Raw genomic sequence first — 20,582 nt, 5'->3', positions numbered from 1 at the left:
GGAGGGGAATGAAGGGGAATGAAGGGGAATGGGAACGGGGATGGGAACGGGGATGGGAACGGGGATGGGAACGGGGATGAAGGGGAGGGGGCTGGGAATGGGGATGGGAATGGGAATGGGAAGGGGAATGGGAAGGGGAAAGGGGATGGGAATGAATGGGAGGGGAATGGGAATGGGGACAGGGATGGGAATGAAGGAGAATGGGATGGGATGGGGAATGGAATGGGAATGGGATGGGATGGGGAGGGGAATGGGGATGGGAATGAAGGGGAATGGGAATGGGGAGGGGAATGGGATGGGAATGGGGATGAAGGGGAGGGAACAGGAATGGGGTGAGAATGGGATGGGAAGGGGGATGAAGGGGGATGGGATGGGAATGGGAACAGGGATGAAAGGGAGGGGGCTGGGAATGGGATGGGGATGGGGATGGGATGGGAATGAAGGGGAATAGGGATGGGAATGGGGAGAGAACAGGAATGGGATGGGAATGGGAATGAAGGGGAATGGGATGGGATGGGAATGGGAATGGGATGGGAATGGGAATGAAGGGGAGGGGGCTGGGAATGGGATGGGAATGGGATGGGAATGGGATGGGAATGGGATGGGAATGGGATGGGAATGGGAATGAAGGGGAGGGGGCTGGGGGGGCTCTGCCACACAAAGAGCCCCGGGGGGGGGGGTTGGGGGTTGGGGGAGGACAGGGAGGAGACCCCGCAGGGATGTGGGAAGGAGAAGGGAATTCCCGGGATGGGGATGGGAGGGGGGACACCCCCCCCACCCCTCCCGTGGGTTCCTCATTCCAGGAGCAGCGGGAATGGGGAATTGCCCCTCCTCAGGAACAACCCAGGGGGTCCCAAAGGGAGAGAAACCCCCCCCCCCTAAATCCATGTAGGAATCCCAGCCCCAATCCCAGCGGGATTTTCCACATTTCCAGGGATAAAAGTGAGCAAAGCAGGGCAAGAATCCCCCTGGAAACCCTTCCCAAGTGATTCCTTCCCGGATTTATGAGGATTTGGGGATGGTTTTTCGTTTTTAATTGGATTCCAACACACCAAACTCTCACAGAAAAAAAAGGGGGGGAAGGGGGGGGTGATTCCTCCCTGGCTGGATTTGGGAATTCTGGGATGGGGAACCATGGACCAGCCCGAGGGGAGGGGAGGGACAGCCCCAAAACCAGGGAGTGGGATTGGATAAATCCCACAGGGATTTGGAGGCGGGAATTTTGGGAAGCCCAGTGGCACCCCCAGAACGATTCCCTGGGAAGGAATTTCATTCCCAAAGGATGGGGGAAAGAGAGGGGAAAGGCCAGGATTGGTATTCCCAAGGATTCTGGTATTCCCAAGGATTCTGGTATTCCCAAGGATTCCGGCATTCCCAAGGGAGCTCAGGGATCTCACCCAGCATTCCCACGGGAACGCAGCTCAGGGAGCGTCACCTCCCCTTCCCAAGGCTCTCATCCCGAGCCTGGGATGACAGAAAGGGAAAAAAGGGAATGGGAAAAGCAGGAATTTCCCTCCTCCAGGTGGATTTGGGGCTCCAGCATTCCAGGGAACACTGGGAATATCACCTGGAGCTGCCTGGCACCGCTGTACCCCCCTCAGGAAAAGCGGGAATCCGCCTGGGCCGTGCCTTTTCCCACTCCTTCCGCAGGGATTTGCCCTCTTCCCGACGTCTTTGGGAAAGCTGGAACAGCGCTCCCGGTCCGGAATCTCTTCAAGGCCACCCCAAAAGCGACACTCTGAGAGAATTCCAAGCAGGGAACACCAGGGAACGCCGGGAATTTCAGGAAGGAGAAGGCGCCGTCAGTCCGAGCCCCGCGGTGACGTCGACACCCGAAACGCACGGAGAGAAACCAAAACCCCGGCAGAGTTCTGGGCATTCCCCGGGAGAATCCCAAGGGGAAGAGCGGCTCCAGTCCTATTGGTGGCTGTTGTAAGGTTTGTGCCGCTGGTTCATGGGGTTTTCCGGGGATTTCATCCACTCCTTCTTGAGGAGCTGCCGCAGCTGCGACAGCCGCATGTTGGGGTTCTCCTGCTTCAGCCGCGGCAGCTGCAGCTCCTCGAAGGCGGCGAAGGCGGCGCGGAGCCGGCGCTCGGGGTGCCGCTCTGAGGGCTGCGACACGCTGGGGAGAGAGGGAAGGGGCTGATCCCAAAGGGAATGGCACCAGGGATGGGCTGATCCCAAAGGGAAGGGGCTGATCCCAAAGGGAAGGGGCTGATCCCAAAGGGAATGGCACCAGGGATGGGCTGATCCCAAAGGGAATGGGCTGATCCCAAAGGGAAGCGGAGCCGGCGCTCGGGGTGCCGCTCTGAGGGCTGCGACACGCTGGGGAGAGAGGGAAGGGGCTGATCCCAAAGGGAATGGGCTGATCCCAAAGGGAATGGCACCAGGGATGGGCTGATCCCAAAGGGAATGGGCTGATCCCAAAGGGAAGGGGCTGATCCCAAAGGGAAGGGGCTGATCCCAAAGGGAAGGGGCTGATCCCAAAGGGAAGGGGCTGATCCCAAAGGGAAGGGACTGATCCCAAAGGGAATGAGCTGATCCCAAAGGGAATGGGCTGATCCCAAAGGGAAGGGGCTGATCCCAAAGGGAATGGCACCAGGGATGGGCTGATCCCAAAGGGAATGAGCTGATCCCAAAGGGAAGCGGAGCCGGCGCTCGGGGTGCCGCTCTGAGGGCTGCGACACGCTGGGGAGAGAGGGAAGGGGCTGATCCCAAAGGGAAGGGGCTGATCCCAAAGGGAATGGGCTGATCCCAAAGGGAATGGGCTGATCCCAAAGGGAAGGGGCTGATCCCAAAGGGAAGGGGCTGATCCCAAAGGGAATGGCCCCAATCCCAAAGGGAAGGGGCTGATCCCAAAGGGAAGGGGCTGATCCCAAAGGGAATGGGCTGATCCCAAAGGGAATGGGCTGATCCCAAAGGGAAGGGGCTGATCCCAAAGGGAATGGGCTGATCCCAAAGGGAATGGGCTGATCCCAAAGGGAATGGGCTGATCCCAAAGGGAATGGGCTGATCCCAAAGGGAAGGGGCTGATCCCAAAGGGAATGGCCCCGATCCCAAAGGGAATGGCACCAGGGATGGGCTGATCCCCAAGGGAATGGGCTGATCCCAAAGGGAATGAGCTGATCCCAAAGGGAAGGGGCTGATCCCAAAGGGAAGGGGCTGATCCCAAAGGGAAGGGGCTGATCCCAAAGGGAATGGGCTGATCCCAAAGGGAATGGCACCAGGGATGGGCTGATCCCAAAGGGAATGAGCTGATCCCAAAGGGAAGGGGCTGATCCCAAAGGGAATGGGCTGATCCCAAAGGGAAGGGGCTGATCCCAAAGGGAAGGGACTGATCCCAAAGGGAAGGGGCTGATCCCAAAGGGAAGGGGCTGATCCCAAAGGGAATGAGCTGATCCCAAAGGGAATGAGCTGATCCCAAAGGGAATGAGCTGATCCCAAAGGGAATGGGCTGATCCCAAAGGGAATGGGCTGATCCCAAAGGGAATGGCCCCGATCCCAAAGGGAAGGGGCTGATCCCAAAAGGAATGGCCCCGATCCCAAAGGGAAGGGGCTGATCCCAAAGGGAAGGGGCTGATCCCAAAGGGAATGGGCTGATCCCAAAGGGAATGGCACCAGGGATGGGCTGATCCCAAAGGGAATGAGCTGATCCCAAAGGGAAGGGGCTGATCCCAAAGGGAATGGGCTGATCCCAAAGGGAAGGGGCTGATCCCAAAGGGAATGGCCCCGATCCCAAAGGGAATGGCACCAGGGATGGGCTGATCCCAAAGGGAAGGGGCTGATCCCAAAGGGAATGGCCCCGATCCCAAAGGGAATGGCACCAGGGATGGGCTGATCCCAAAGGGAAGGGGCTGATCCCAAAGGGAATGGCCCCGATCCCAAAGGGAATGGCACCAGGGATGGGCTGATCCCAAAGGGAAGGGGCTGATCCCAAAGGGAAGGGGCTGATCCCAAAGGGAATGGGCTGATCCCAAAGGGAAGGGGCTGATCCCAAAGGGAAGGGGCTGATCCCAAAGGGAATGGGCTGATCCCAAAGGGAATGGCACCAGGGATGGGCTGATCCCAAAGGGAATGGGCTGATCCCAAAGGGAATGGGCTGATCCCAAAGGGAATGGCCCCGATCCCAAAGGGAATGGCACCAGGGATGGGCTGATCCCCAAGGGAATGGGCTGATCCCAAAGGGAAGGGGCTGATCCCAAAGGGAACGGGCTGATCCCAAAGGGAAGCGGAGCGGCACCCCGAGCGCCGGAGAGAGGGGTGAGGGTCAGACAGGGGCTGATCCCAAAGGGAATGGCCCCAATCCCAAAGGGAATGGGCTGATCCCAAAGGGAAGGGGCTGATCCCAAAGGGAATGGGCTGATCCCAAAGGGAAGGGGCTGATCCCAAAGGGAATGGGCTGATCCCAAAGGGAAGGGGCTGATCCCAAAGGGAATGGCCCTGATCCCAAAGGGAATGGGCTGATCCCAAAGGGAATGGCCCCATCCCAAAGGGAATGGCACCAGGGATGGGCTGATCCCAAAGGGAAGGGGCTGATCCCAAAGGGAACGGGCTGATCCCAAAGGGAAGCGGAGCGGCACCCCGAGCGCCGGAGAGAGGGGTGAGGGTCAGACAGGGGCTGATCCCAAAGGGAATGGCCCCAATCCCAAAGGGAATGGGCTGATCCCAAAGGGAAGGGGCTGATCCCAAAGGGAATGGGCTGATCCCAAAGGGAAGGGGCTGATCCCAAAGGGAATGGGCTGATCCCAAAGGGAAGGGGCTGATCCCAAAGGGAATGGCCCTGATCCCAAAGGGAATGGGCTGATCCCAAAGGGAATGGCCCCATCCCAAAGGGAATGGCACCAGGGATGGGCTGATCCCAAAGGGAAGGGGCTGATCCCAAAGGGAAGGGGCTGATCCCAAAGGGAAGGGGCTGATCCCAAAGGGAATGGGCTGATCCCAAAGGGAAGGGGCTGATCCCAAAGGGAATGGGCTGATCCCAAAGGGAATGGGCTGATCCCAAAGGGAAGGGGCTGATCCCAAAGGGAATGGGCTGATCCCAAAGGGAAGGGGCTGATCCCAAAGGGAATGGGCTGATCCCAAAGGGAAGGGGCTGATCCCAAAGGGAATGGGCTGATCCCAAAGGGAATGGCCCTGATCCCAAAGGGAAGGGGCTGATCCCAAAGGGAATGGCACCGATCCCAAAGGGAAGGGGCTGATCCCAAAGGGAATGGCACCGATCCCAAAGGGAACAGCACCAGGATCAGCCCCAATCCCAAAGCTCCTCCCCACCGCTCTCCAACCCCTCCTCCCGAAATCCCGGGCGGGAATTCCCTGGAAATCCTGGAATTCCCTGGAAACGCTGGAATTCCCTGGGAATTCCCTGGAAAATGCTGGAATTCCCTGGAAACCCCGGAATTCCCTGGGAAAATGCTGGAATTCTCTGGGAATTCCCTGGGAAAGGCCAGAATTCCCTGGGAAAAGCTGGAATTCCCTGGGAAATGCCGGAATTCTCTGGGAATTCCCTGGAAAATGCTGGAATTCCCTGGGAATTCCCTGGGAAAGGCCGGAATTCCCAGGAAAAGGCTGGAATTCCCTGGGAATTCCCAGGAAAAGGCCGCAATTCTCTGGGAATTCTCAGGAAAAGGCCGGAATTCCCTGGAAAACCCCGGAATTCCCTGGAAACACCAGAATTCCCTGGGAATTCCCAGGAAAAGGCCGGAATTCCCTGGAAAACACCAGAATTCCCAGGAAAAGGCGGGAATTCCCAGGAAAGCCCCGGAATTCCCAGGAAAGCCCCGGAATTCCCAGGAAAGGCCTGGAATTCTCTGGGAATTCCCAGGAAAAGGCCCAGAATTCCCAGGAAAAGGCGGGAATTCCCAGGAAAGGCCCAGAATTCTCTGGGAATTCCCAGGAAAAGGCCGGAATTCTCTGGGAATTCCCAGGAAAAGGCGGGAATTCCCAGGAAAAGGCGGGAATTCCCAGGAAAGGCCCAGAATTCCCAGGAAAAGGCCGGAATTCCCAGGAAAAGGCCGGAATTCCCAGGAAAAGCCCCGGAATTCCCAGGAAAAGGCGGGAATTCCCAGGAAAGGCCCAGAATTCCCAGGAAAAGGCCGGAATTCTCTGGGAATTCCCAGGAAAGGCCCGGAATTCCCAGAAAAGCCCCGGAATTCCCTGGAAACACCAGAATTCTCTGGGAATTCCCAGGAAAGGCCCGGAATTCCCAGGAAAGCCCTGGAATTCCCAGGAAAAGGTGGGAATTCCCAGGAAAGCCCCAGAATTCCCTGGAAACACCAGAATTCTCTGGGAATTCCCAGGAAAAGGCCCCGGAATTCCCAGGAAAGGCCTGGAATTCCCAGGAAAGGCCCAGAATTCCCAGGAAAGGCCCGGAATTCCCAGGAAAAGGCGGGAATTCCCAGGAAAGGCCTGGAATTCTCTGGGAATTCCCAGGAAAAGGCGGGAATTCCCTGGGAATTCCCAGGAAAAGGTGGGAATTCCCAGGAAAGGCCCGGAATTCCCTGGAAAACACCAGAATTCCCAGGAAAGGCCCGGAATTCCCAGGAAAGCCCCGGAATTCCCAGGAAAGGCCCGGAATTCCCAGGAAAGCCCTGGAATTCCCAGGAAAAGGCCCGGAATTCTCTGAGAATTCCCAGGAAAAGGCCGGAATTCCCTGGAAAACACCAGAATTCCCAGGAAAAGGCGGGATTTCCCAGGAAAGCCCCAGAATTCCCAGGAAAGGCCTGGAATTCTCTGGGAATTCCCAGGAAAAGGCGGGAATTCCCAGGAAAGCCCCGGAATTCCCAGGAAAAGGCGGGAATTCCCAGGAAAAGGCGGGAATTCCCAGGAAAGGCCCAGAATTCCCAGGAAAAGGCCGGAATTCCCAGGAAAAGGCCGGAATTCCCAGGAAAAGCCCCGGAATTCCCAGGAAAGCCCCGGAATTCCCAGGAAAGCCCCGGAATTCCCTGGAAACACCAGAATTCTCTGGGAATTCCCTGGGAAAGGCCGGAATTCCCTGGGAAAAGCTGGAATTCCCTGGGAAATGCCAGAATTCTCTGGGAATTCCCTGGAAAATGCTGGAATTCCCTGGGAATTCTCTGGGAAAGGCCAGAATTCCCTGGAAACACCAGAATTCTCTGGGAATTCCCTGGGAAAGCCCAGAATTCCCAGGAAAGGCCCGGAATTCTCTGGGAATTCCCAGGAAAAGGCGGGAATTCCCAGGAAAGCCCCAGAATTCCCTGGAAACACCAGAATTCTCTGGGAATTCCCAGGAAAGGCCCAGAATTCCCAGGAAAGGCCCAGAATTCCCAGGAAAAGGTGGGAATTTCCAGGAAAAGGCGGGAATTCTCAGGAAAGGCCCGGAATTCCCAGGAAAAGGCGGGAATTCCCAGGAAAGCCCCAGAATTCCCAAGAAAGGCCCGGAATTCCCAGGAAAAGGCGGGAATTCCCAGGAAAGGCCCGGAATTCCCAGGAAAGGCCTGGAATTCCCAGGAAAGGCCCAGAATTCCCAGGAAAAGGCCCAGAATTCCCAGGAAAGCCCCAGAATTCCCAGGAAAGGCCCGGAATTCCCAGGAAAGGCCCAGAATTCCCAGGAAAGGCCCGGAATTCCCAGGAAAGGCCTGGAATTCCCAGGAAAGGCCCGGAATTCCCAGGAAAAGGCCCAGAATTCCCAGGAAAAGGCGGGAATTTCCAGGAAAAGGCGGGAATTCCCAGGAAAGGCCCGGAATTCCCAGGAAAGGCCCAGAATTCCCAGGAAAGGCCCGGAATTCCCAGGAAAAGGCCCGGAATTCCGGGTCCCCGCTCCGCCAGGCGCCCACCTGAGCGCGGCGATGGCCTCCTCGACGCTCCGCGCCTCCACGGCGCCCTCGTGGCGCAGCCGCCGGTTCAGGTTCTCCTCCAGGGGCAATTCCAGGTGGGATTTCTCCTTCTCCTTCTCCTTCTCCCCTGGCCGGGAAGAGCAGCGCGGCATTGCCTTGGGAAATCCCCATTTTCCCCGAAAAAAAGCTCCGTTTTCCTCGAAAAAATCCCGTTTTCCATCGAAAAAACTCCATTTTCCCTTGGAAAATTCCATTTTCCATCTAAAAAACTCCATTTTCCCTTGGAAAATTCCATTTTCCATCTAAAAAACTCCATTTTCCCTTGGAAAATTCCATTTTCCCTCTAAAAAAACTCCATTTTCCCTTAAAAAACTCCATTTTCCCTTGGAAAATTCCATTTTCCATCTAAAAAACTCCGTTTTCCCTTAAAAAACTCCATTTTCTTCTAAAAAACTCCATTTTCCCTTGGAAAATCCCATTTTCCCTCTAAAAAACTCCGTTTTCCCTTAAAAAACTCCATTTTCCCTTAAAAAACTCCATTTTTCCTTGGAAAATTCCATTTTTCTTCTAAAAAACTCCGTTTTCCCTTGGAAAATTCCATTTTCCATCTAAAAAACTCCGTTTTCCCTTGGAAAATTCCATTTTCCCTTAAAAAACTCTGTTTTCCCTTGGAAAATTCCATTTTCCATCTAAAAAACTCCATTTTCCCTTGGAAAATTCCATTTTCCCTCTAAAAAACTCCATTTTCCCTTGGAAAATTCCATTTTCCCTTAAAAAACTCCATTTTCCCTTAAAAAACTCCATTTTCCCTGGGAAAATTCCATTTTCCATCTAAAAAACTCCATTTTCCCTTGGAAAATTCCATTTTCCCTCTAAAAAACTCCATTTTCCCTTGGAAAATTCCATTTTCCCTCTAAAAAACTCCATTTTCCCTTGGAAAATTCCATTTTCCATCTAAAAAACTCCATTTTCCCTTGGAAAATTCCATTTTCCATCTAAAAAACTCCATTTTCCCTTAAAAAACTCCATTTTCCCTTAAAAAAACTCCATTTTCCCTTGGAAAATTCCATTTTTCTTCTAAAAAACTCCATTTTCCCTTGGAAAACTCCATTTTTCTTCTAAAAAATCCCGTTTTCCCTCTAAAAAACTCCATTTTCCATCTAAAAAACTCCATTTTCCCTTGGAAAATTCCATTTTTCATCTAAAAAACTCCGTTTTCCCTTAAAAAACTCCTTTTTCCCTTGGAAAATTCCATTTTTCTTCTAAAAAACTCCATTTTCCCTTAAAAAACTCCATTTTCCCTTGGAAAATTCCATTTTTCTTCTAAAAAACTCCGTTTTCCCTTGGAAAATTCCATTTTTCTTCTAAAAAACTCCGTTTTCCCTTGGAAAATTCCATTTTTCTTCTAAAAAACTCCGTTTTCCCTTGGAAAATTCCATTTTTCTTCTAAAAAACTCCATTTTCCCTTGGAAAATTCCATTTTCCCTCTTAAAAAACTCCATTTTCCCTTGGAAAATTCCATTTTCCCTCTAAAAAACTCCATTTTCCCTTGGAAAATTCCATTTTCCCTCTAAAAAACTCCATTTTCCCTTGGAAAATTCCATTTTCCATCTAAAAAACTCCATTTTCCCTTGGAAAATTCCATTTTCCATCTAAAAAACTCCACTTTCCCTTGGAAAATTCCATTTTTCCTCTAAAAAAACTCCATTTTCCCTTAAAAAACTCCATTTTCCCTTGGAAAATTCCATTTTCCATCTAAAAAACTCAGTTTTCCCTTGGAAAATTCCATTTTCCATCTAAAAAACTCCGTTTTCCCTTGGAAAATTCCATTTTTCTTCTAAAAAACTCCGTTTTCCCTTGGAAAATTCCATTTTTCTTCTAAAAAACTCCGTTTTCCCTTGGAAAATTCCATTTTTCTTCTAAAAAACTCCGTTTTCCCTTGGAAAATTCCATTTTCCCTCTTAAAAAACTCCATTTTCCCTTGGAAAATTCCATTTTCCCTCTAAAAAACTCCATTTTCCCTTGGAAAATTCCATTTTCCATCTAAAAAACTCCATTTTCCCTTGGAAAATTCCATTTTCCATCTAAAAAACTCCATTTTCCCTTGGAAAATTCCATTTTCCATCTAAAAAACTCCACTTTCCCTTGGAAAATTCCATTTTTCCTCTAAAAAACTCCATTTTCCCTTAAAAAACTCCATTTTCCCTTGGAAAATTCCATTTTCCCTCTAAAAAACTCCATTTTCCCTTAAAAAACTCCATTTTCCCTTGGAAAATTCCATTTTTCCTCTAAAAAACTCAGTTTTCCTCTAAAAAAATCCCATTTTTCCCTCTAAAAAAACTCCATTTTCCCTCTAAAAAATGCAGTTTTCCCTTGGAAAATTCCTTCTTCCCTCTAAAAAACTCCATTTTTTCCTCTAAAAAACTCCATTTTCCCTCAGAAAATTCAATTTTTCCTCTAAAAAACTCCATTTTTCCTTAGAAAACTCCATTTTCCATCTAAAAATCTCACTTTTCCCTCTAAAAATCTCCATTTTCCCTTGGAAAATTCCATTTTTTCCTCTAAAAAACTCTGGTTTCGCTTGGAAAATCCCATTTTCCATCTAAAAAACTCCATTTTCCCTTGGAAAATTCCATTTTTCCATCTAAAAAACTCCATTTTCCCTCTAAAAAACTCCATTTTCCCTGGGAAAATTCCATTTTCCATCTAAAAAACTCCATTTTCCCTTGGAAAATTCCATTTTCCCTCTAAAAAACTCCATTTTCCTTTGGAAAATTCCATTTTCCCTCTAAAAAACTCCGTTTTCCCTTGGAAAATTCCATTTTCCCTTAAAAAACTCCATTTTCCCTTAAAAAACTCCATTTTCCCTTGGAAAATTCCATTTTCCCCTCTAAAAAATTCCATTTTCCCTTAAAAAACTCCATTTTCCCTTGGAAAATTCCATTTTCCCCTCTAAAAAACTCCATTTTCCCTCTAAAAAACTCCATTTTCCCTTAAAAAACTCCATTTTCCCTTAAAAAACTCCATTTTCCCTGGGAAAATTCCATTTTTCCTCTAAAAAAACTCCATTTTCCCTTAAAAAACTCCATTTTCCCTGGGAAAATTCCATTTTCCATCTAAAAAACTCCGTTTTCCCTTGGAAAATTCCATTTTCCATCTAAAAAACTCCATTTTCCCTTGGAAAATTCCATTTTCCATCTAAAAAACTCCATTTTCCCTTGGAAAATTCCATTTTCCCTCTAAAAAACTCCATTTTCCCTTAAAAAACTCCATTTTCCCTTAAAAAAACTCCATTTTCCCTTGGAAAATTCCATTTTTCCTCTAAAAAACTCCATTTTCCCTTAAAAAACTCCATTTTCCCTTGGAAAATTCCATTTTTCCTCTAAAAAAACTCCATTTTCCCTTAAAAAACTCCATTTTCCCTTGGAAAATTCCATTTTCCCTCTAAAAAACTCCATTTTCCCTTGGAAAATTCCATTTTTCTTCTAAAAAACTCCGTTTTCCCTTGGAAAATTCCATTTTTCCTCTAAAAAACTCCATTTTCCCTTAAAAAACTCCATTTTCCCTAGGAAAATTCCATTTTCCCTTAAAAAACTCCACTTTCCCCTCTAAAAAACTCCATTTTCCCTTAAAAAACTCCATTTTCCCTTGGAAAATTCCATTTTCCTTCTAAAAAACTCCATTTTCCCTTAAAAAACTCCATTTTCCCTTGGAAAATTCCATTTTTCCTCTAAAAAAACTCCATTTTCCCTTAAAAAACTCCATTTTCCCTTGGAAAATTCCATTTTTCTTCTAAAAAACTCCATTTTCCCTCTAAAAAACTCCATTTTCCCTTGGAAAATTCCATTTTCCCTCTAAAAAATTCCATTTTCCCTTAAAAAACTCCATTTTCCCTTGGAAAATTCCATTTTTCTTCTAAAAAACTCCATTTTCCCTCTAAAAAACTCCATTTTCCCTTAAAAAACTCCATTTTCCCTTGGAAAATTCCATTTTCCCTCTAAAAAACTCCATTTTCCCTCTAAAAAACTCCATTTTTCCTTGGAAAATTCCATTTTCCCTCTAAAAAATTCCATTTTCCCTCTAAAAAACTCAGTTTTCCCTTGGAAAATTCCATTTTCCCTCTAAAAAACTCCATTTTCCCTTAAAAAACTCCATTTTCCCTTGGAAAATTCCATTTTTCATCTAAAAAACTCCACTTTTTGCTCTAAAAAACTCAGTTTTCCCTTGGAAAATTCCGTTTTCCCTCTAAAAAACTCCATTTTCCCTTAAAAAAACTCCATTTTCCCTTGGAAAATTCCATTTTCCATCTAAAAAACTCCATTTTCCCTTGGAAAATTCCATTTTTCCTCTAAAAAAACTCCATTTTCCCTTAAAAAACTCCATTTTCCCTTGGAAAATTCCGTTTTCCCTCTAAAAAACTCAGTTTTCCTCTAAAAAAATCCCATTTTTCCCTCTAAAAAAACTCCATTTTCCCGCTAAAAAATGCAGTTTTCCCTTGGAAAATTCCTTCTTCCCTCTAAAAAACTCCAATTTTTCCTCTAAAAAACTCCATTTTTCCTTAGAAAACTCCATTTTCCATCTAAAAATCTCACTTTTCCCTCTAAAAATCTCCATTTTCCCTTGGAAAATTCCATTTTTTCCTCTAAAAAACTCTGGTTTCCCTTGGAAAATCCCATTTTCCTCTAAAAATCTCCATTTTCCTTGGAAAATTCCATTTTTCCTCTAAAAAACTCCATTTTCCCTTAGAAAATTCCATTTTCCCTCTAAAAATCTCCATTTTTCCTCGAAAAAACTGAAATTTTCCCTTGGAAAATTCAATTTTTCCTCTAAAAAACTCCATTTTTTCCTCTAAAAACTCCAATTTCCCTCTAAAAATCTCCATTTTCCCTTAGAAAATTCCATTTTTCCTCTAAAAAATCCTAATTTTCCCTTGGAAAATTCAATTTTTCCTCTAAAAATCTCCATTTTTCCCTCTAAAAAACTCCGGTTTCCTTCTGAAAATTCCATTTTTCCCTAAAAAACCTCCATTTTCCCTCTAAATACCCCATTTTTTCCTCTAAAAAACTCCGCTTTTCCTTGGAAAACGCCGCTTTTCCTCTAAAAAACTCACTTTTCCCTCTAAAAAACCCCATTTTTTCCTCTAAAAACCTCAGTTTTCCCTTGGAAAATTCCATTTTCCTCTAAAAACTCCATTTTTCCTCTAAAAAACTCCGGTTTCCTTCCGAAAATTCCATTTTCCCCCCAAAAATCTCGGCTTTCCCTCTGGAAAACTCCAGTTTTTCCTTGGAAAACGCCGGTTTCCCTCTATAAAACTCTGGTTTCCCTTGGAAAATTCAGGATTGGGATGGGAAATGTGGGATTGGGAAAGGGGAATTTGGGATAAAGAATGGGAATTTGGGATAAAGGAAGGGGAATTTGGGATTGGGGATGGGAATTTGGGATTGAGGAAGGGGAATTTGGGATTGGGGATGGGGAAATGTGGGATAGGGATGGGAATTTGGGATTGGGATGGGAATTTGGGATAAAGGAAGGGGAATCTGGGATAGAGGAAGGGGAATTTGGGATAGAGATGGGAAATTGGGATTGGGGTGGGAATTTAGGATTGAGGAAGGGGAATTTGGGATAAAGGAAGGGGAAATTTGGGATTGAGGAAGGGGAATTTGGGATAAAGGAAGGGGAATTTGGGATTGAGGAAGGGGAATTTGGGATAAAGGAAGGGGAATTTGGGATTGAGGAAGGGGAAATGTGGGATAGGGATGGGAGTTTGGGATTGGGGAAGGGGAATTTGGGACAAAGGAAGGGGAATTCGGGATTGGGATGGGAATTTGGGATAGAGGGAGGGGAAATGTGGGATTAGGAATGGGAAGCTGGAATGGGAAATACGGGATTGGGGAAGGGGAATTTGGGATAAAGGAAGGGGAATTTGGGATTGGGGATGGGAAATGGGGGATAGGGGAAGGGGAATTTGGGATTGGGGAGGGGGAATTCGGGATAAAGAATGGGAAATTTGGGATAAAGGAAGGGGAATCTGGGATTGGGGAAGGGGAAATGTGGGATAAGGAATGGGAAATGTGGGATAAAGGAAGGGGAATTTGGGATAAAGGAAGGGGAAATGTGGGCTAGGGGTGGGAATTTGGGATTGGGGTGGGAATTTGGGATAAAGGAAGGGGAAATGTGGCATAGGCATGGAAAATTGGGATAAAGGAAGGGGAATTTGGGATTAGGGAAGGGGAATTTGGAACAGATCAAGGCATGACCACGCCCAATCCAGAAACCCAAGAACAAAACCTCGGAATCGTGGGCTAGGGGTGGGAATTTGGGATTGGGGTGGGAATTTGGGATAAAGGAAGGGGAAATGTGGGCTAGGGGTGGGAGTTTGGGATTGGGGTGGGAATTCAGGATTGGGGTGGGAATTTGGGATAAGGGAAATGTGGAATTTGGAACAGATCAAGGCATGACCACACCCAATCCAGAAACCCAAGAACAAAACCTCGGAATCGAGGCCACAAAGGAGCCTCAGGAGCCAACCCCAACCTGGAACCTGGATTTCCCTGGAACACCCCCAAGGAACGGCAACTCCGGCCCAAATCCCAGCAGGAACACCGGAATTCCCGGCAGCTCCCGCTTCCCTCCCCCATCCCCATTCCCATTTTCCTGGAAAAGCGGCGACTCCGCCCCATTCCCGAGGAATTCCCGAACCTCCGTCGGCGCTCTCCCGCTGCTGCTCCTTGCGGATGCTCTCCTCGATCTGAGCCCGGGTGATTTTCCCGGGATTTCCTTGTTTGGGAGTTTTCCCTTTGAGTTTGGAATCCTCCTCCTCCAGGAGCCGCTGCAGCTCCTTCTTGCGCTCCAGCTGCTCCAGGCGCCGCTTCTCCCGTTCTTCCTGGGAAAAGGGATAAGGAGAAACTCGATTCCCGAATTCCAGAGGGATCCCAGCGGTGCTGGAGGGGGGGGGGGGGAGGTCAGGGTTGGGATTTTCAGGGGGATTTGGGGTCAGATCCGGAGGGGTTTTCTGGGTGTGCGGTGGGGTGGGGGCTCTGTGGGGTTTGGGGGTTCCTGGAAGGAGGGGAGGTTGTGGGGCTGTCCCGGTTTGATGGGAATAATGGGGGGGGAGGGAGATGGGGGGGAGGGTTGGGAAACACGGGGAGGGAGGAGGGAGGGAGGGATGGAGGGAGGGATGGATGGATGGATGGATGGATGGATGGAGGGATGGATGGAGGGAGGGAGGGATGGAGGGATGGATGGATGGAGGGAGGGAGGGATGGAGGGATGGAGGGATGGATGGAGGGAGGGAGGGAGGGAGGGATGGAGGGATGGATGGAGGGATGGATGGAGGGAGGGAGGGATGGATGGATGGATGGATGGAGGGATGGATGGATGGAGGGAGGGATGGATGGAGGGATGGATGGAGGGATGGATGGAGGGATGGATGGAGGGATGGAGGGATGGAGGGAGGGATGGATGGAGGGATGGATGGAGGGATGGATGGAGGGAGGGAGGGATGGAGGGATGGAGGGATGGATGGAGGGAGGGAGGGAGGGAGGGATGGAGGGAGGGATGGAGGGATGGAGGGAGGGATGGAGGGATGGAGGGATGGAGGGAGGGAGGGATGGATGGATGGAGGGAGGGATGGATGGATGGATGGATGGATGGAGGGAGGGAGGGAGGGATGGATGGATGGAGGGATGGATGGAGGGATGGAGGGAGGGATGGATGGATGGAGGGAGGGATGGATGGATGGATGGAGGGATGGAGGGAGGGATGGAGGGATGGAGGGAGGGATGGATGGATGGAGGGAGGGATGGATGGATGGAGGGATGGAGGGAGGGATGGATGGGTGGAGGGATGGATGGATGGAGGGAGGGATGGATGGAGGGATGGATGGATGGAGGGAGGGAGGGAGGGATGGAGGGATGGAGGGAGGGATGGATGGATGGATGGAGGGAGGGATGGATGGATGGAGGGATGGAGGGATGGATGGAGGGAGGGATGGATGGAGGGATGGATGGATGGATGGATGGATGGAGGGAGGGATGGATGGAGGGATGGATGGATGGAGGGATGGATGGAGGGAGGGATGGAGGGAGGGATGGAGGGAGGGATGGAGGGAGGGAGGGAGGGAGGGATGGATCCATGGACGTTCCTCCTCTGATTCCCAGAGTTCCTCCTCTCCCCATTCCCAGCATTGTCCCTCCTCTCCCTCATTCCCAAGGTTTTCCTCCTCTCCTCATTCCCAGGGCTGCTCCTGCTCTCCCAGGAAAGGCTGGAGAGGCTCTGGAAGGGCTGGAAAACTCCAGGAAAGGCTGGAAAACCCCTGGAAAGGCTGGAAAACCCCTGGAAAGGCTGGAAAACTCCAGGAAAGGCTGGAAAACCCCTGGAAAGGCTGGAAAATTCCAGGAAAGGCTGGAAAAGCCCTGGAATGGCTGGAAAACTCCTGGAAAGGCTGGAAAATTCCTGGAAAGGCTGGAAAACCCCTGGAAAGGCTGGAAAAGCCCTGGAAAGGCTGGAAAATTCCAGGAAAGGCTGGAAAACTCCAGGAAAGGCTGGAAAACTCCAGGAAAGGCTGGAAAACTCCAGGAAAGGCTGGAAAACTCCAGGAAAGGCTGGAAAACCCCTGGAAAGGCTGGAAAACCCCAGGAAAGGCTGGAAAACCCCTGGAAAGGCTGGAAAACTCCAGGAAAGGCTGGAAAATTCCAGGAAAGGCTGGAAAACTCCAGGAAAGGCTGGAGAGGCTCCCTCAGGACCTCCAACAACCACAAAAGCCAGGACCAACCCAACTTCCCTCCCCCTCCTCCCCCCTTCCCCCAAGGCTGGATTTCTCCCTGGCAAGGAGAGCACGCATCCGTGGATTTCCTGGGATTTGGGAATGCTGAGTGGATTTCCCGGGAATGCTGAGTGGATTTCCTGGGATTAGGAATGCTGAGTGGATTTCCCGGGAATGCTGAGTGGATTTCCTGGGATTTGGGGAACGCTGAGTGCATTTCCTATTTTTTGGGAACGCTGAGTGCATTTCCCGGATTTCCCAGGATTTGGGAATGCTGAGTGGATTTCCCGGGAATGCTGAGTGGATTTCCCATTTTTGGGGGAACACTGAGTGCATTTCCCAGGAACGCTGAGTGCATTTCCCAGGATTTGGGAACACTGAGTGCATTTCCCATTTTTTGGGAACGCTGAGTGCATTTCCCAGGATTTGGGAACGCTGAGTGCATTTCCCAGGAACGCTGAGTGCATTTCCTGGATTTCCCAGGATTTGGGAACGCTGACCTTCCTCTGCTCCTTCCTCAGCACGTGTTTATCCTCATCCTTCCAGAGGGCATCCTCCAGCTCCTGCTGCCGCCGGGCGTCGGCCGCCGCCTTGGCCTCGGCTCGGCGCGCTCGGGCCGCAGCCGACTTGGTGTTCTCCCCCTGGAATTTCTTGGGCATCCCTCAAGGTGCTGCGGGAAAGAAGGGAAAAGAGAGCAACAGTGGGGTTGGGATGGGGTTGGGATGGGGTTGGGATGGGGTTGGGATGGGGTTTGGGATGGGGTTGGGATGGGGTTGGGATGGGGTTTGGGATGGGGTTTGGGATGGGGTTGGGATGGGGTTGGGATGGGGTTTGGGATGGGATGGGGTTGGGATGGGGTTGGGATGGGGTTTGGGATGGGGTTTGGGATGGGGTTTGGGTTTGGGATGGGGTTGGGATGGGGTTTGGGATGGGGTTGGGATGGGGTTTGGGTTTGGGATGGGGTTGGGATGGGGTTTGGGATGGGGTTTGGGATGGGGTTTGGGTTTGGGATGGGGTTGGGATGGGGTTGGGATGGGGTTGGGATGGGGTTGGGATGGGGTTTCTTAAGGATGGAGACCTTGGGAAGGAGTTTGGGGTCATCCACACCACGCTGAGTTGGGGATTCCCAACTTCCCTGGGGAATTCCAAGCCCTGAGCACCCTTTCCAGGAGGAAATTCCCGCTGATGAGAACAGCCTGGGGCCGTTCCCTCCTGTCCTGGTGTCCCCCCTGGGATCCCCCCCGGCCGTGCCCTCCTGGCAGGGACTGGTGGAGATTGGGAATGTCCCCCCTGATCCCGCTTTGCTCCAGGCTGAGCCTCTTCCCAGCTCCCTCGGGAATTCTCCAGCCCCTTCCCAGCTCCCTCAGGAATTCTCCAGCCCCTTCCCAGCTCCCTCAGGAATTCTCCAGCCCCTTCCCAACTCCCTCAGGAATTCTCCAGCCCTTTCCCAGCTCCATTCCCTTCCCCGGACGCTCTCCAGCCCCTCCCAATGTTCCATAAGGATTTTGGGGGATTGGGGGGGAAGGAAGCTCCCCAAACCTGAGCCCTGTGGAGGAGGAAAAACCTGGGACCATCCCCCCCCTCCCTCCCCCCCTTTATCCCAGCCTCAGACCGGGATAAAGCCGGGATAAATTTTCCGTATTTCACCAATTCCCAGATCCTGGCTCATCCCAAAGGAACCTGCTCCCTCCATCCCAAAATTCCAGCAGGGGACACGCTCCCCACCCCAAGGAAAAGGCAAAAAAGTCCCTGAGGCAGGAAAAAAAGAGATTCGGGTGCCTTTACCCGCAGGGATGCGACAGAACCGCTTTTAATTTGGGTAAACAGCCACAAAAATGGGCTGGAGTCGTTATCCAAGCTGGGGAAAGTCAAATCCAAGGAGATTTGAGCTTTCAAATCAACCAAACACCGGGAAAACCGCGGCGCTGGGGCTTCAATCTTTGATTTTCGTGACGGATCGTTGCTTAGCAAATCACACAGGGCAGGGCAGGGCTGCTCCACTGCCGAGGTTTTCACAGCCTGGGATGGATTCAATCCTTTCTCCTGCCTGGAGCATCCTCGGAGCATCCCGAAAATCCCTTTTCCCGCCCTCTGAGCCTTCCTAAAATCCCTTTTCCCGCCCTCTGAGCCTTCCCAAGGAGCGCGAACCGGGCTGGGCCCCACCTGAGGGGAGCGGGGGTGGGGGGTGGGGGGGGGGGTGCAAAAAGGGACACCCAGGCCCGGCCCGGCCCTCCCCGCCCCGTCACCCCCCGGCCTCCCCCGCTGCCCCCGGTCCCTCCGCTCCCGTCTTTTCCCCTCATTCCCCGCCCGGGCCCGTCCCGGTCCCTCAGCCCCGAACCGGCCCCGAACCGGCCCCGCTCCTACCCGGGCCCCGCCGCCCCGCCCGTCGCGCGCCTTGCGCGTCATCACCGCGCGCCGTCGCCTCAGCATGGCGGGAGAGGGCCGGGAAGGCGCGGCCGCCATGTTGGTTGAGGGCACGGCCGTGTTCCCTCCGTGAGGGAGCGGCGGCGGAAGGAGCGGAGGGAGAGGAGGGAGCGGAGGGAGCGGAGGGAGCGGAGATCCCCGCTCACGGCAGCGCTGGCGGCGCGCTGGAAAAAAAATCCGCGGGGGAACCCGCGGGGCGGCTCTGCCCGGTTCCAAGATGGCGTCACACCTGAGGGGGAGGTGGGCGGGGCTTAACAGGGCGGGGCCGATTGTCAGCGGCGGGAGTCACCACGGGGGTGACAGTGACAGGGTGGGGCCCATTGGCACCTGGAGCATTGGGCAGGTCCTTGTTATTGTCCCCGAGGTGGGCGGGGCTTCAAAGGGTGGGGCCGTTGTCACCGGAGTGGGCGGGGCTTGAAAGGGTGGGGTCATTGTCACCGGAGTGGGCGGGGCTTATCAGGGTGTGGCCGTTGTCACCGGAGTGGGCGGGGCTTGAAAGGGTGGGGTCATTGTCACTGGAGTGGGTGGGGCTTCAAAGGGTGGGGTCATTGTCACCGGAGTGGGCGGGGCTTGAAAGGGTGGGGTCATTGTCACCGGAGTGGGCGGGGCTTATCAGGGTGTGGCCGTTGTCACCGGAGTGGGTGGGGCTTGAAAGGGTGGGGTCTTTTGTCACCTGAGTGGGTGGGATCCATTGTCCCCCAGGTGGGTGGGGCTTAAAAGGGTGTGGCCATTGTCACCGGAGTGGGTGGGGCTTGAAAGGGTGGGGTCTGTTGTCACCTGAGTGGGTGGGGCTTGAAAGGGTGTGGCCATTGTCCCCCAGCTGGGTGGGGCTTATCAGGGTGTGGCCATTGTCACCGGAGTGGGCGGGGCTTATCAGGGTGTGGCTATTGTCACCAGAGTGGGTGGGGCTTCAAAGGGTGGGGTCTGTTGTCACTGGAGTGGGCGGGGCTTGAAAGGGTGGGGTCCATTGTCATCGGAGTGGGTGGGATCCATTGTCCCCCAGGTGGGTGGGGCTTCAAAGGGTGTGGCCATTGTCACCGGAGTGGGCGGGGCTTATCAGGGTGTGGCCACTGTCCCCAGACTGGGCGTGGCTTCCCAGGGCGGGCCTTGACTCCCAACTCCCCCTCCCCACTTGCCCATGGCCCCCTCCCCGTTCCGGCCGTGTCACCCGAGGGACAGTGGCCGTGTCCCCTCCCCGTGTCCCCAAGGCCAGGCTCCAGCCAGGGTCAGCGGCTCCTTTATTGGGGTCAGGGTGGTGTCCCCACCCTGCTGTCCTTGTGTCCCCACCCCGCTGTCCCCGTGTCCCCACCCCGCTGTCCCCTACACGTCACTCTCGGCCACGGTGCCACCCTTGGCGGGGTCACCCGGGGGTGTCCCCTCCGTGCCCAGCAGCTCCTGGGATGCCCCAGCCTTGTCCGGGGGCTCGTCCCTGCGGGTCCGGTCCCCTCTGGGGCCAGCCGAGGGCGTGGCCCTGACGATGTCCCACCACAGCACGCCCTGGGGCCGGCGCTTCTGCCGGGCTGGGCCTGCCGGGAACCGACAGGGTGACAGGGGACAGGGACAGGGACAGGGACAGGGACAGGGACAGGGGGACAGGGACA

General features: G+C 52.0%; 1 protein-coding gene across 2 annotated transcripts; it reads right to left on the bottom strand.

Moving 5' to 3' along the window:
* Nucleotides 1-1,011: 1,011 nt before the first annotated feature.
* On the bottom strand, nucleotides 1,012-18,949 carry CCDC124 (coiled-coil domain containing 124). Of its 2 annotated transcripts, none has more exons than XM_082297716.1 (5): nucleotides 18,922-18,949; nucleotides 17,058-17,227; nucleotides 14,493-14,676; nucleotides 7,794-7,920; nucleotides 1,012-2,122 (listed from the first exon to the last, which is right to left on the bottom strand). In XM_082297716.1, the coding sequence occupies exons 2-5, from the start codon at nucleotides 17,214-17,216 to the stop codon at nucleotides 1,918-1,920; spliced, it is 675 nt and encodes a 224-aa protein (XP_082153842.1). In that variant the 5' UTR covers nucleotides 17,217-17,227; nucleotides 18,922-18,949; the 3' UTR covers nucleotides 1,012-1,917. The 2 variants fall into 2 exon arrangements, with proteins under 2 accessions (XP_082153842.1, XP_082153841.1); XM_082297715.1 differs by lacking the exon at nucleotides 18,922-18,949 and adding an exon at nucleotides 17,636-17,771.
* Nucleotides 18,950-20,582: the final 1,633 nt, after the last annotated feature.

The sequence above is a fragment of the Coloeus monedula genome, assembly GCF_965178545.1.
Source record: "Coloeus monedula genome assembly, chromosome: 27".
In the NCBI taxonomy this organism is placed as follows: Eukaryota; Metazoa; Chordata; class Aves; order Passeriformes; family Corvidae; genus Coloeus; species Coloeus monedula.
The sequence above is the reverse complement of the archived record's forward strand: the minus strand, read 5'-3'. Positions and strand labels throughout refer to the sequence as shown.